General features: G+C 36.0%; 10 protein-coding genes across 10 annotated transcripts; 5 read left to right on the top strand and 5 right to left on the bottom strand.

The window, feature by feature from the left end:
• Nucleotides 1-1670: 1670 nt before the first annotated feature.
• On the top strand, nucleotides 1671-1883 carry RO3G_14996 (uncharacterized protein; the record flags this gene model as incomplete). The annotated part of the gene is made up of 2 exons (XM_067669580.1): nucleotides 1671-1753; nucleotides 1868-1883. The coding sequence occupies 2 exons, from the start codon at nucleotides 1671-1673 to the stop codon at nucleotides 1881-1883; spliced, it is 99 nt and encodes a 32-aa protein (XP_067525681.1).
• Nucleotides 1884-2218: 335 nt separating this feature from the next.
• RO3G_14997 (uncharacterized protein) lies at nucleotides 2219-2353 on the top strand (the record flags this gene model as incomplete). Its single annotated transcript, XM_067669581.1, has 1 exon — nucleotides 2219-2353. The coding sequence occupies one exon, from the start codon at nucleotides 2219-2221 to the stop codon at nucleotides 2351-2353; it is 135 nt and encodes a 44-aa protein (XP_067525682.1).
• A 231-nt stretch (nucleotides 2354-2584) lies between these two features.
• RO3G_14998 (uncharacterized protein) lies at nucleotides 2585-2786 on the bottom strand (the record flags this gene model as incomplete). The annotated part of the gene is made up of 2 exons (XM_067669582.1): nucleotides 2585-2608; nucleotides 2691-2786. The coding sequence occupies 2 exons, from the start codon at nucleotides 2784-2786 to the stop codon at nucleotides 2585-2587; spliced, it is 120 nt and encodes a 39-aa protein (XP_067525683.1).
• Nucleotides 2787-3828: 1042 nt separating this feature from the next.
• On the bottom strand, nucleotides 3829-4170 carry RO3G_14999 (uncharacterized protein; the record flags this gene model as incomplete). The annotated part of the gene is made up of 1 exon (XM_067669583.1): nucleotides 3829-4170. The coding sequence occupies one exon, from the start codon at nucleotides 4168-4170 to the stop codon at nucleotides 3829-3831; it is 342 nt and encodes a 113-aa protein (XP_067525684.1).
• Nucleotides 4171-4561: 391 nt separating this feature from the next.
• Nucleotides 4562-5827, bottom strand: RO3G_15000 (uncharacterized protein; the record flags this gene model as incomplete). The annotated part of the gene is made up of 2 exons (XM_067669584.1): nucleotides 4562-5210; nucleotides 5328-5827. The coding sequence occupies 2 exons, from the start codon at nucleotides 5825-5827 to the stop codon at nucleotides 4562-4564; spliced, it is 1149 nt and encodes a 382-aa protein (XP_067525685.1).
• Nucleotides 5828-6709: 882 nt separating this feature from the next.
• RO3G_15001 (uncharacterized protein) lies at nucleotides 6710-7258 on the bottom strand (the record flags this gene model as incomplete). The annotated part of the gene is made up of 1 exon (XM_067669585.1): nucleotides 6710-7258. One exon carries the CDS (start codon nucleotides 7256-7258, stop codon nucleotides 6710-6712), a length of 549 nt encoding a protein of 182 aa, XP_067525686.1.
• Nucleotides 7259-7844: 586 nt separating this feature from the next.
• RO3G_15002 (uncharacterized protein) lies at nucleotides 7845-8957 on the top strand (the record flags this gene model as incomplete). Its single annotated transcript, XM_067669586.1, has 1 exon — nucleotides 7845-8957. The coding sequence occupies one exon, from the start codon at nucleotides 7845-7847 to the stop codon at nucleotides 8955-8957; it is 1113 nt and encodes a 370-aa protein (XP_067525687.1).
• A 573-nt stretch (nucleotides 8958-9530) lies between these two features.
• On the top strand, nucleotides 9531-10367 carry RO3G_15003 (uncharacterized protein; the record flags this gene model as incomplete). The annotated part of the gene is made up of 1 exon (XM_067669587.1): nucleotides 9531-10367. One exon carries the CDS (start codon nucleotides 9531-9533, stop codon nucleotides 10365-10367), a length of 837 nt encoding a protein of 278 aa, XP_067525688.1.
• A 3717-nt stretch (nucleotides 10368-14084) lies between these two features.
• On the bottom strand, nucleotides 14085-14219 carry RO3G_15004 (uncharacterized protein; the record flags this gene model as incomplete). Its single annotated transcript, XM_067669588.1, has 1 exon — nucleotides 14085-14219. The coding sequence occupies one exon, from the start codon at nucleotides 14217-14219 to the stop codon at nucleotides 14085-14087; it is 135 nt and encodes a 44-aa protein (XP_067525689.1).
• Nucleotides 14220-14694: 475 nt separating this feature from the next.
• RO3G_15005 (uncharacterized protein) lies at nucleotides 14695-14934 on the top strand (the record flags this gene model as incomplete). Its single annotated transcript, XM_067669589.1, has 1 exon — nucleotides 14695-14934. The coding sequence occupies one exon, from the start codon at nucleotides 14695-14697 to the stop codon at nucleotides 14932-14934; it is 240 nt and encodes a 79-aa protein (XP_067525690.1).
• Nucleotides 14935-15250: the final 316 nt, after the last annotated feature.

Below are 15250 nucleotides of genomic sequence, written 5' to 3' on the forward strand. Positions count from 1 at the left end.
TTATTTATATAAAAAATACCACAAAGAGAAGTAAAGTAAAATAGAAATAAAAACGTGTCTATTATATAGACAAAGGAAAATAAGGTTTCATTTTTGAAGTAGGGTTCGACTTTTGAAATAAGATTTGATTTTTGAAATAAGGTCCAAATATTGAATAAGGTTGGAAAATTTGAATAGATTCAATATAGTAATTCACAAGATGCCATCATCATTGGCACCAATATTATCATTTGCTTCGTCACAGTAAGTCGATTTCAAAGTCAGGTGTACCGTCCAAAATTTTATAGATGTTGTTATTTTGTAGTATGTTTGGTTTGGGTTGTGTGTTTTAGAGAAGTTTTTCTTGAAATTTTTAAAGTAAGGTACTGTAGTGACCACCAAATCTTTTAATTAAGATCAAATAAAGGTAAAGATAAAAAAAATAAAGGGATCAGGAACTTTTTATGAGAAGGTTGCCTGTTTATTGAATAAAATATATAAAATAAAATGTGAGTAGAACTGTACTGTCCTTTTTCTTCATCTACACTAGGTGAAAAAATAGGGACAACCTACCCTAAAATAATCTTTAACTTTTTTTTTTCTCCTCCACTCCGTACGACATCCAAGCCATGCCTATAGAGCGTAATCTTAGGTAGTGAGTATTACGTTTCCCGCATATAAAACTAATCAGGATAGCATATGGTGGAAGAAAAGAGGAAATAGTTGCAATAATTTTATAAGCGTTATATTATAAAATGGGTAGTATTTATTTAATAACGAGTAAATCTCCCTTTTGATTTGATTACCGCTGCTATGCGATCAGGCATGCTATCAATGTAACTTCTACAAACATCTTTATCTAGCTTGTTCCATTCAACGTCAACTCGTTCCCATAGCTCGTCGATGTTTCTTGCCTTTCGTTCATAAAGACATAACCTAAGTTTCAGCAAATGCCACAGATGCTCTATAGGATTCAGATCCGGACTGTTAGGTGGCCAATCGTTAATGTACCGGACCTTGTTTTGTTGGAGCCATGACATTGTTGATTTGGACTTGTGCTTTGGGTCGTTATCTTGTTGAAGGTAAATGGTGCGCTTGTCCATACCATAGTACTTCAGCGTTTCCATGTAAGTTGTTCCAAGAATATGCTGGTACACCAAGGAGTCCATGGTACCATCGTATACCTGGCACGCATATCCTGGTCCCTCACTGGTTATACATCCCCACATGATCAATTTGCCGCCACCATGCTTCACTGAAAGATCTATGTGGTGTGGGCGAACATCACCAGGCTGGGTCCAATAGTATCTGCAGCCATCAGATCCCCAAATGTTGATCTTCGTTTCATCGGAGAATACTACTTGATGCCGCTGTTGTATGGACCAGTTTTGATACTTTTTTGCCCATGCTAACCTCTGCTTGCGGTGGTTATTAGTTAAAAGAGGCTGCTTCTTTTTACGCCTAGCATGAAAACCCATTGATACAAGGGTGTTTATTGCTGAACGGTAAGACATAGAATACCCAAGTCGCATGAGCATCCGATGTACATTCTTGGCTGTCTTTAGGGCTCCTTTAATCAGTAATACCTTGATATATTCCTTCGTAGCAGATGACACAAGTGTATGCCTACCACGTCTTGCGGGTACCGTTGGCCCAAATAGCTTGTTTCTATATCTCCTAACTGTCTTGGGATGGATATCAAACTCACCAGCAATATCCTTTGGGCTTCTATTGCTCATCAGTGCAGACTTGATGCTGTCTTGCGTGTCTTGAGGTAAAGCGCGAGGCATAAGTAAGAGAAATGTCGCAGAAAGTAAGAAGAATATAATGAAAAAAAAAATTGTATGAATGAAGGAAAACAGCACCCATTTTATATTATTAATTATAGGAATGTGCTTAGCTAAAATTAAAATTGGTTTGCATTTTAATTGTAACTGACATTCCAGGTCAAATTAGAAGAGTACAAAATATGGTCTAAAACTGAGCTATGGAGTATCTAAAATTCGACCAATTATATACGCATTACTCCCTCATTTTCCATAATTGGCTCATCATATTTTGATGAAATACTTTACACATTAACCTCGCTTTAACATATTGCTAGCGACACGAGGCGACCTTCTCTTAATACTATATGCTGCATGAAATGAAATTTTCAAAAAGGTTGTCCCTATTTTTTCACCTAGTGTATGCTGGAGTCGGTTGGATGTGCAAAACCAATTGTAATATGGACAGAGCAATGTACAAAGAGACCTTGGAAGGTAAGTTGGAGCGTACGATAGAATATGGTGCCGATAAACTAGGCTTCGAACGTCATCAGCTGATTTGCCAGCATGACAACGACCCTAAGCATACTCCAAAAGTAGTAAAGTAGTACCATCAAAAACGATTTTATAATGTTTTACAATGGCCTGAACAATCTCCTGACTTAAAGACTACGGAAAACATGTGATCATTGGTGAAAAGGAGATTTAATGACTATGAAACTGTACTAAAAGGCATGAATGAGCTTTATGAACGTATGATCAAGTTTGGTACGACATATGATGCCGGAAGAGTGACAAAAAGTTACAGGAAGTATGCCACAGCGTATACGTAAGTATATTTAGAACAAAGGACGTTGGTCAAACTATTAATAATAAATAAATAAATAAATTGTGATTTTTTTAATATGCTCCCAAAACTGCCCCAATGCACCGGTCATTTTTTACATTTATTATCTCCGTCTGTGCTACATCAACTAAAATGTAGTCAGTACCACGTACATCTACACCACCACAGCTTTCAAATGAGGTGCAACAAGGCATACTTTACGCAATCAGTAATCGCACCATTGACGGTAAAAGACAAAATTACAAAACATTGGGACAGTTTTGGGAGCCACTGTACAGTCAAGTGCCATACGGTTGAGAGGGCTGTTTATCTCACATTCATCCTCTTCATCAGATACATTATTTTCAGTTCTTACAGCCATTCGGTTGATATGTACAACATTGTCCTTATTATTGCTATTATTATTCTTAGCATCTAAGAACTCTTTGCACTTATGACCTTGGAACTAATCCTTGTGGCAGTAAGTACAGTAGGTCAAAAAACTGCTGCAAGGAATTGCAAAATTCAGGTTTTACAGCTGGTTGTCCATGGGTACTGCACCAAACTATCTCAAACTTTGACTGTTTGTATCTCAATAGAAAGTGCGTTTATTCGTCGATTATCGGATATGGGCAATGGTTATTGGTGGAATTTGATACTGCTAAAGATAATATTTTAAACATCCGGTATTTTTTACTTGTTTATATATGTTTGAAATAATGAATTTTAATACGACCCAACCGGTTGCCATCACAATTTTTCTCACTTTTGACGTGATTAGAATGCTATCTGTATTTAAGAGTGCTTACAATTTCTTTATTCTAAATCTTATATTCCTTTGTTTAAATTATTTCTCTTTTTTACCCTCTCACCAATTGCATGCATATATGACTGTCAGAGGAGAAAGTAAACGACCTCAAACAGACATTAACCGGATCCACATCAAAGTATGATATTGCTAAGGAGACTGGATTACATGAATCAACTGTTAGTAGATACTTTATAACGTTGTTTTGAAGTAGGACAGTGAGCACAGGTGATAGACCTACATTAGTCTCCAAAGTGACGAAGCGGCTAATCAAAAGAAAAGTCATGGAATGGGTTCTAAAGGCTTCTAAAGAGGTGTACCGGGAGCCAGTTGGATTTGGCTACGATATCTCATACCAGTCAGAAATTAACGTACTGAAATCAATGGAGTTCCATTTTCTGATAGAAAAAAAGGAGCCATTTCAGACAAAAGTGCATACGTACCATCAGTTAGAATGGAACAAGGAGCATCAGGATTTGGCAATGGTTGACTGACAACAGATCGTTTACTTTAATGAAACCCAGATCAACGTATAGGGCTTTGATGGTGATGATCACTATCGGAAAAGGCCAAGTGACCTTTTTCAACATCATGACCTGGATTTTGTAATCCACCATGAAGCTAGCAAATTGATGTCCTAGTGTTGTATAACCTCTGAAGGACCAGGATATGCTTGCTAGATTTACGATGGAAAGTTGTACTCGGGTGTTTACCAGCATATTTTGAACACTACGCTTCGTGATAGTATGAAGTACTACAATTTCGACTGGTCCAACATTTACTTTTAGCATGACAATGACCCAAAGCACAAGGCATAATTTACAATGGCCTAGTTATGTAGTAACCTAGAGAGCTATGTTAACTATTGGCCAGCTTAGAGCCCGGACTTAAATTCAATCGAGCACGTATGGCATCAATTGAAGTTGAATCTCAAATATTACGAACGTAGAGCAAAGAACACGAATGCGCTTTGGGAACAAGTTGATAAAATATGAATTGATTTCGATAAATATCTTTTCGGAAGTCATGTAGATAACATTTCGAAAAGAACTCAAGCGACTATTAATAGAAAAGGAGGTTCAACTAAATATTAATAAATAAATTCATTCCGTTAAAATTTTCGTTTTTCCAAATTTTCAAATTGCGCATCTCATACTTCATTCAATACTTATCCAATAGGGCTTAAACTCTTTCGGATTTTTCAAGACATGTAGGAAATTTACTATGTGGGAACAGAGGCAGTTTGTGCCATTGTAACAGGATATGCGCTACAAAAACCAAGAAAAATGGATTCCTTGCAGCAGTTTTTTGACCTACTGTACATGGCTTGGGCTTATACTTTCCCTTATTTGCCAGAGGGGTCTTGTACTTGTTGGTCAATACTTTATTAGTCCCAAAAGGAGCTTTACTAGTATTACCAGCATTACGCGGTGTACGTTCATCATCGTTCATCGGACGAACACGTTTATGGGGAGTCTTGACAGCAAAAGCAGAATCTTCACCAGAGGCAAGTACCAAGTCGATGATTTGGTTGATCGAACTAGGCAAACGAGAACCAAAGTGAGAGGATATCGCTAATTGCGCGACAGACTTGACGGATGCTTTTAAGGAAGCAAAATACGTAACAGCAAGGAGGGTGCTGTCTTCCATACCAGCTTCACGACGCATCTTCTGGAAACGATTTGAATATTCCCTGTTACTCTCGTAAGTACCTTGACACATAGAACCGACTTCAACCATAAGCAAGAATTTGCGGTAAGGGGTGTCGAAATGATCCAAGATCATGGGGCGGACTTGTTTCCAAGAGAGATTCTTTTCGAGCAGTGCTTCCCTGCACCAAGAGACTTGCTCAGGGTTCATGCAGAGCGGCAGCAAACGTTCCTAGTTGGAGTTGAGGGCTTGACCATGAGCGCGCAAGACAGTTTCAAAGGTGTTGCAAAAATCATACGCACTGTCATAACGCTCAGCCTTCTTCCTCCAAATAGCATCACCTTTTAATTGCAATGTAGGCAAATCATTTGGCACCACCAAACGAAGAGAAAGATTACTTGGACCATCAGCTAGGGGTTTCACCTCTTCAAACATGGCAGTGAATGACTTGAGAGCCTCCTTTACTCTATTAACCTTTTCTTCGCACTCTTTGAACTTTTGATGCGCAATAAGAGCAGCAGCAGGGTCAGAATCATCTTCGTTAAGAACCATATACTCCATGAAATGTATTTTGGCTTGATTCTTCAAAGTTTCTATAATTTGCTTCTTGCGACTTATAATGTCACCAGTAGATTCCATTACTCTAGGAGCAAGGGTGGCAGCATCGGTTTCCATAGGAGTGGGTTCAGTAGCATACTTGCTGGCCATACTACCTTGAGGAGAAGAAAGAGGAGAAGAAAGATCAGAAATGACAGAACCTTCATTTCCAGGGGAGCTAGTGACAACGGGGTCAACCATAACGTGCCACCAAGCTTAAACCTGAAAAATTTTTGACAATTTTCAAAAGCTATAAACTTTTCCAAAAATAATCCAACAATAAAACAAAGCCATAACAATTATTATATAAACATTTCTGAACATTTCTTATGGATTAGATTGTTATTTTTATTAATAATATTTTTTTATATCATTTGAAAACATGCGGTATTTCAAAATTTTAGCTGGCAGTCCTTAAGGGAAGACATATTTTTGAAACAAATTTTTTTAATACCGTATGGTACAGGACAGAGAAAAACAACAGTCACGTATTACGTAATCAATATAAAAGAGCCCCTACTATAACATACAGTGAGCGACAAAACTGTCCCAATGTTTTGTAATTTTCTCTTTTATGGCTTGTAGCGTTATAGTTATCATATTAACCTATGGCTTGTTGTATATCATCCGATAGCCAACATCATGCAGAAGTAAACAACATAAAGCAAAGGCCGATTAAAGTACCGCAAATGGAGATAGAGGGAATCGAAAACAAGCGGTGCATTGGGACAGTTTTGTCGCATTTTCAAAAAAATATAAAGTGGTTTATTTATTTGATATTAATAGTCAGTCCAACGTCCTTTATTCTTTATACATTGTTTTATACGCTTAGACATTGTTTTTATGACCTTTTGACACTTTTCCGACTTCATTAAGTCATACCAAACTTTAGTTACTCGTTCGTCTAATTCATTCATGCCTTTTGGTGCTGTTTCATAATCATTCAGCCGTCTATTTAACAATAGTCACATATTCTCAGTTGGATTGAAGTCAGAGAGTGTGCAGGCCACTTCAGGATGTTGTAGAGCTGCTGTTTAAGATATTTTCTACTAATTTGATCGAATGCTTAGTATCATTCTCATGTTAAAAAATCACCTGCTGACGTTCCAATTCTAATTTATCGATGTTAAACTCGGTAGTACGCTCCAATTCATCTTCCAAAATCTCTTTGTACAATGCTTTATCCATATTGCCATTGATCTTGCACATCCAACCGACTCCAGCATAGGTAATGGCGCTCCACAGCATATTACTGCCTCCACCATGCTTAACAGTCATCTTGACATGATGGGATTTCAAGCTTTCTCCCGATCGAATCCAAGCCCAGGTGCGTCCATCCGAGTTAAATCTATTTATTTTCGTCTCGTCTGACCAAGTAACACGTTTCCAGTCATCTACAGTCCAGTCCTTGTGAGCCATGCACCAAGAAAGCCTCTTGCAGATATTTTTCGCACTAAGCAAAGCCGTCTTCGGCTTCTCAATTGCACCAAGACCGGCCTTACGGAGGGTTCTGCGCACAGTCACAGCAATTACTTTCCTTCCAATATCCTTTTCTAGTTCTTTAGCCACCTTTGCTGCACTAGACCTGCGTGTTTTGGTCACTTGACGCACACAATAACGTTCATCAACCATAGATAAAATCTTGCTTCGGCCGCCTTTTGGCTTTCGAAGTCCAAAGCAATGGGATTTTCGGAGTCTCCCAACCGTACTCTTGCTTTAACCAGTAGAACCTTCCACTTCCCGAACCGACTTACCTTGTTTAAGTAGTGAAATTGCTTGAACAACTGTTTCTTGAGGGACTTGTTTCATGTTGAGATATAATGGGCGAGTAATAAATCAGTAGGAGTTTAAAACTTCAGCAGTGAGTAAAGATCAGCTTAAAGACATACAATGCGCATTTGTAAGCAGTTTGGTACCTCTATGCAACTTGTGGGTCGATATTTTATCATATTTTATATTTTTTTGAAAATGCGACAAAACTGTCCCAATGCACCGCTTGTTTTCCATCCCCTCTATCTTCATTTGCGGCACTTCAATAGGCCTTTGCTATATGTTGTTTACTTCTACAAGGCTTTGGCTATCGAATGATATACAACAAGCCATAGGTTAATATGATAACTATAACGCTACAGGCCATAAAAGAGAAAATTACAAAACATTGGGACAGTTTTGTCGCTCACTGTAGGTGCCTCTTCTCCCTTATTCATACTCTAAAACTATGCCTCCACTTAACGCTAGAAAACGAGCTTACCTTAAAAAACATAGAAATGAGGCGAACCAATTTGTCCCTCATTTAAGAGATCAAGACTGGGACATGAGCGATTCTGAGCTTATAGAATTAAGCAACATAACTGAAATGCGTAATGCTGATCCTACAATCAGCATGTCAATCAACAATGTTTTGCCTGATAATAATGTAAAGCGAAACAGACCTTTGTCTTACTCGAAAACCTCTAGGTCAACATGCTGGAGACGAGAAAAAGAAGCTAAATCTGTTAATTATAAGGGCAAACTCGAGAGTTTTGGATTTGTATCTATTGCCCCTGTTGTAGAATCCAGTTCTCCCATATTGCCAAAGAGTGAAATACAACTTTTGAGGATCCAAGAAATGCTTCCAAAACTTCAAATGTATGTGAAACCTGTGATGAACTCGAAGGATAAAGAAAACACGGTCGAGAGATACAGTTTTTTGCAATACTCTTCGATTTATACTTACTTTATTAAGAGAATTGAGGGTGTTCCTATTACTTTGGCTTCTCGTGAGGCAGCTAGAATTCATTGGGCAGATAACAGCGTTGCGTATCGTGCCATGACTATCGTAAAATGGGCTAAAGAATATTTGAGTCAAGGGGTGTTATCGAGACATCGACAAGGTGTTCATTCAAAAAGAAAGTCTTTTCTTAATGACGCCGATATCAAGGAAATGGTTCTCGAAGAAATACGTAGAATGAAGTCTGCTGAACGTTCCTTGGTTACTATTAAAAAATTCATTGATGAAGTAGTTGTCCCATCCAAATTGGGCGTAATAATGCAACCTGTTTCTGAAAGCACGCTCAGTAACTATCTCCATGAATGGGGTTATGTCTATAGAAAGAACAAAAAAACCATTTACTTCGATGGTCACGAACGCGAAGATGTGGTCGAGTATAGAAATGTTTGGTCGAAGAGGATGCTCAAATATATGGAAAAAATGGATTTTTACTCAGGAGAAACTGAGGAAGATGTATTGGAGCCAAATGCATTACCAGAAGGCGAGAGAAAGTGCGTGTTCGTTACGCACGATGAAAGTACTTTCTGTTGTAGAACAGAGTCTGATCATAACGGACATTGAATAATCACAACTAAAAGAAGTATATTAAAATTGATAAAAGATAATAATCTAAATCTTTATTAAATAAAATATATTCTTCTTCTTTTTATATAAAACTATTACTACTAGATTCATTCTATAAAGTAAACATGAACACTAAATAAGTCATGATCTTTACTATTCATCATTTTTGTAAATGAACAATGATGGATCAGGTACCTAGTAAACTTTGATCTGACTGGAGGCATTTCATATAAATATATCTTTCCTCTCAATGAAGACGGGACAATACTCCCAGATCAGTTAAAGAACAATAAGATCTATAAAAACAACGAATTAAAAATTTTCATAATCGATTCAGTGATCATTCTTCAATCAAACGTGCCAATGATTGGATCTACGCTCATAACTACTCATTTACCCGCCAACTGATAGAAGAATATAAATAGTAGACTTTGTAATGATTTCTTTTTAACAATTAAGATTGTCTTAAATAAAGTTCAGTCTCAAAAAGTATTCTTTTGGTTTATCTTTGTTATTTCTTTTACTTTACCAGAACATAACACTTTCTACGCAAATGATGGTAAGAACGATATGTGGTTAGCTGATGGAGAAAATTACATCAGAAAAAAGGGTCCTGGGTTATCCATCATGGTGAGTGAGTTTCAATGCCCTTGCCATGGAACAATGAAGATTCAAAAGTGGTCTTCAAGAAAGCTGTTCAAGGCAGGTACTGCAAGAGATGGATGGTGGACTTCGAAACACATGGTTGAGCAGTTGAAAGAAGATGCAATCGGCCTTTTCGAAGCACTTCACCCCAATTGTGTAGCTGTTTTTCTTTTTGATAACAGCTCCAATCATGGTGCTTTTGCTGATGATGCTTTGGTCGCCAGCCGAATGACTCTCAATGAAAAGCCTTGGCCATTGAGTGAGAAATTCCAGTTCCGAGATACTGTATATATCTCAAGATCCACAGATATGGAGGAAGTCCAGTCCTTCTACTATGAAAAAGAGATCAAGATAAGGGATAAGAAGGGCAACTTGAAAACAAAAAAAGTACGTTATTTCAAGGGAATAAGAAAAATTTTGGAGGAAAGAAGTCTATGGATTGGACATGATCTGGAAGGCAAGAAATGGAAGTTACATTGTGGGGCTCCAGATAGAGTTAATCCAATTTGTTGCGCTCTCCATTTTTTAGAGAATTGCCCTGATTTTAAAAATCAAAAGTCTGCTTTGGAGGAGGTGATCATAAATTCTGGCCACGTTTTTGAGCTGTATCCTAAATACCATTGCGAATGCAATTGGATCGAAATGTACTGGGGTGCAGCAAAAAGAGAAGCTCTCTTAAAATGCGATTACTCCTTTAAGTCTCTTGAGGAAAATATCGATTCCTTTTTGGATAAAGCCGGCGATCTAGCACATATACAGTAGCGGACAAAACTGGTGCACAAAAATTTTTTTCAGCTTTTAACCACTATTACTTGCTCACGATAATTGCGATAGTCATGAAACTATATTAGAAGGAAAATATACTAGCTATTGTAATTTATGTGTATTCTTAGCATGACATTGTTAAAACTGAGCGAGGAACATGCTTTTTATTTATAAAATTTTATATTTCCTAAAAACCGCAAAAGTGTCTAAAATCTAAGACTTTGTATAATCATCTCATCTCTTGATATCATCGAATATTCTTCTTGGCATATGCTAGTAGTATGCGTGTATATCATTTTCAATAAAAGAGCCCAGCTCTTTAACTATTCTTTTCCAAAGATAATCTATCCTTTTTGGTCTAGTGTCGTATCGTCATAGCTTTGCCTTCAATTGCCACCGGACATGCTTAAGAAGGCTTAAGCCGGGATTAGTTGCGACTAATGCCTTAGCACAGAAGCCCTGTTATCAAATATTGAGTTTGAGGCATGCCTTGGCTTGTGCTTTGTGTCATTGTCATGCTGAAACGAGAGATTACGATATTTTAGACCACTATACGCTAGGCTTTGCGATATGTAGTAAGCAAAATACATGCGCATATTTATGAGTTTATTGCACCGTCGTATACTTGACACGCATATCCTGGCCCTCAACATCTAATACAGCCTTAAAGTGTAACAGAGCAACCAACATGCTTCATTGTTTGATCACCGTAAAAAGATCGCTAAGGTTGCTCGACTTGCTTTCAATATTAGTGTATACTATCTGCACTCATAACCTTCATGTTTTTTTCATTGCTAAATATGATGGACTTCCAGCCCTCTATAGTATGCGATGGTTTGTCGCGATACCACTTTCATCGCTTTTTTTGGCTTATACAGCTGATGAAATTCTTCGATTCCTTAGTTCCAGATTCAAAATCTAGCTTCCTACAGTGCCTTCTGACTGACAGCTTGCTAATACTGTATCCTAACGACCTCAAAAAGAGCTGAGCATCAGAAGCTGTGCGTAAAGGTCCTTGTCGAAGCTTTAGGCGGATGATTGCATTAGTTATTTTGCTGACTACGACCGGTCGACTACCACGGTCACAAGCATTGATGTTCTTTTCTTCCTTTCTTATCCTGTTGATTGTCTATTTGGAAATTCTTGTTACCCTAAAAAGATCCGCTGCCATACGAACTAAGTGTATTCGAAATCTCAGAGCTTCGCGTTTACAGTTGCTTATTTTCTTAAGCATATAAGGCAAGTACTTTGTTATAGTGAATAGGGTAAAAACAAAAGGGGGAATTCAATGGGAAATACAAAATAAGCATGGGTTTATGTATTTTTCAAGAGCTACTAAAGCTCACTAATATACTGTAAAATCTGAAAGCAAACGGGAGAGATATGAGGAAAATTGAAAGAAGGCTAGACAAGTACTATATTTTTGGCGAAAATTGAAATATTCAAAAAATCACTAAAAATGACCTTATGCCTGAGGGATGCCCGACACAGTTCCCGTTTACATATCATAATGTATATTTTAGACTGCCTTTCAGATGGTATATGCCACAAAAGTCGCAGACATATGGCGGAGATGCAATACTGATTTTCATTTTTGTGCACCAGTTTTGTCCGCTACTGTACGTAGGTATTTTAGGAGATCAATGGACTTTATTGAAGCTTATAGTCGATGTACTGATGGCAGAGAAGTTGTTCAAGAGGTGAAAAAGTTTGTCGAGAAAAAGTATTTGTCTCACAGAAAAGTCAGAGTGCCTTCAGATTTGGTATAGTCAACAATAAATATCATTAAAATTAGGCTTTTTTTTAAGAAAAAAACGTCATTAAGTCCCTCTAATTTCAGGAAATGAGCAATGTCTACACTAAATGCCATGAGATGTCTAAAAAAAAAAAAAAAAAAAAAAAACACACCTCAACATGTCCACGATGTCAAAAAAAAAATTTGAAACAAAATTAAAATTTTTCAGGTTTAAGCTTGGTGGCACGTTAGGAGTTTCTTGAGTAGACATATTTGCGATAAAGTTGTTAAGGATACATAAGATTATAGTCACTTTATTTTAGTAAAAGGAATCTCATATGATCCTAAATAATATGTTGACATAACTTTGGAATCATTTATAACATTATTCCCAGCACAGATCAATAAAAGACTTTGATTAGATTTTTATATTAAGCTTTATTCATATTAACTTCACACAGTCAAATAATATGACATAGTTGTAATATAGTTTATTGATGATATGAGCATGTTGAATAAGGAATGACAATTACTTACCGGATCATCATTAAGTCATGTAAACCTTTATCCTAACTGAGATATTATTATTAGCCATAATTGTTGTAAACATAGTTATTTTCTATAAGATATCAGTTGTATTAAAATAATAACGATACACAAAGATTAAACTATGATTGAACAATTCCACACTTTTCCAAATTTAGAACAATAAGATCAGTATTTGTCATCCTAGCGAGTCTAATCAATTGTCAACCCCAAAAGTAATTAGATCAAAGTTAATTGACTGGTTATTATTTCTATTGTTCAACTTCAGATGCATATATTAGAACATCGACAAGCTTTAGCTTAATCATTGGTTCTTCAGCACGACATCGTTGCCGAGTCTATATCTTTTATATCTACGCTCACAAAGAATATAAATAGATGCCAACTTTTTATCCATTAAACGGGGCTCTTTTGCAATATAAAGAAATCTGCAATAAAGAAGGATTTTAATTTTATATTGCTGCTATTGTTTTTTTGTTTAATTTTTTTATTTAATCTTACGATTAAAACAATAATATCCAATCACGGAACTAGAGGATTTTATATTCATCCGTACCATCTCCTAAATAGTCCTACATCCAGAGCTATCTGAAACCATCCCAATAGCATAATTGACAATACAAGCTAGGAACAGGCTAAACTAATAATTAGAAATAGTAATCATCTATTCTGTCGAATTGATCATAAATCTGTCCTAATTCGTTATCCGTAGCATGTCTATAAATACTCTCACTTTTTACATGTAGAATTTATCATATTCAATCTTAGTTATCTAAACTTAATAAAGAGATACCAAGTTCTAACAGTATTTCTTTATCTTTGTTGTTATACTACTTTTACCTAAAACCCCCCTATCCTAAACAAAAGTATTGAATTCAAAAAGTAAAATGTTATGTTCTGGCAAGGTAATTATCAAAATAGCAATAAAACCAAAAGAATACTTTTTGAGACTGAACTTTATTTAAGACAATCTTAATTGTTAAAAAGAAATCATTACAAAGTCTACTATTTATATTCTTCTATCAGTTGGCGGGTAAATGAGTAGTTATGAGCGTAGATCCAATCATTGGCACGTTTGATTGAAGAATGATCACTGAATCGATTATGAAAATTTTTAATTCGTTGTTTTTATAGATCTTATTGTTCTTTAACTGATCTGGGAGTATTGTCCCGTCTTCATTGAGAGGAAAGATATATTTATATGAAATGCCTCCAGTCAGATCAAAGTTTACTAGGTACCTGATCCATCATTGTTCATTTACAAAAATGATGAATAGTAAAGATCATGACTTATTTAGTGTTCATGTTTACTTTATAGAATGAATCTAGTAGTAATAGTTTTATATAAAAAGAAGAAGAATATATTTTATTTAATAAAGATTTAGATTATTATCTTTTATCAATTTTAATATACTTCTTTTAGTTGTGATTATTCAATGTCCGTTATGATCAGACTCTGTTCTACAACAATCACCATCATAATTCATGGTAACATCTTCAAGAGCAGTACCGTTGGAGTTTTGAACAGGTAAGTGAGAAACCAAGTTAGCAACAGAGTGGTTGGACATTTTAAATAAAATCAAAGTTTAAGTGTATTGAAAAAAAATGTTTTGTTCGTAAAAATAAAAATGGAGATTTCAATAAGACCCAAAATTATATATGATTTTATTTAATAATATATGTCCAGAGTTTATATACTTTTCACAGTGTAGATATTAATATATGTACTATGCAGATGGCTAAATGCTATATTCTATTATGCAGATCTTTACATAATCTAATATAAGCACTTGTTCCTCATTCACCAGTCTATTTTGGTAGATATACCTACATATTAATAAGTCTACATTTCCATATACTCACACTATCAATCGTTAATAATGCTTGATTGCTATACAATGATTATCTTTGGAGCACAACACTGACGCACTAACACCTCATCCTATTTTTCCCGACATCATCATCAATGCTTTGTTTCGAAGGATCAACCAGACTTCTGTTGCTATCGGTCACGAACGAATTTCTAAACACATTCAATCTATCATGCAATTTGTTTCCCGTCCACCAGGTGCTCCTATTCCAAAGGCTCGCGCTTTAGGCTCTACATTGGCTGCACAGGCAGGAATCGCTGTCGACGACATTATCGTTCAAGGCAACTGGTCTTCCAAAGAACTATTCGAGCAGTTCTACCGTATTTCTGTCACTACTTCTAGTGATTTCACTAAGGTTCTTACTCTGAATTCACAACAAAGATCCCAAAGCTCGAAGTGTAATATTATGTAAATACGAATAATTAAAGTATTGAAAATAATTACACGAGAGCAAGGGATCTTTGTTGTTCCCACCCTCCTCTTCCCTTCTTTTTGTTTCTTTTATTTTATTTTATTTCTCTCACCAAAAGAAGATAGAGATCAAATTATAGTTTATTTTTTTTTAAATGTATATATGTTAGTAGTACAAGTTCGAATTTAACCAATAAAAGAAAGATAACAACAAAGATCCCTTACTCTCGTGTAATTATTTTCAATACTTCAAGTATTCGTATTTACATAATAAAATAGAAAATTGATTGGCTGAAATAAAAAAAAAAAGGTTGTCC

The sequence above is a fragment of the Rhizopus delemar genome, genomic scaffold (assembly GCF_000149305.1).
Source record: "Rhizopus delemar RA 99-880 supercont3.15 genomic scaffold, whole genome shotgun sequence".
Lineage (NCBI taxonomy): Eukaryota > Fungi > Mucoromycota > Mucoromycetes > Mucorales > Rhizopodaceae > Rhizopus > Rhizopus delemar.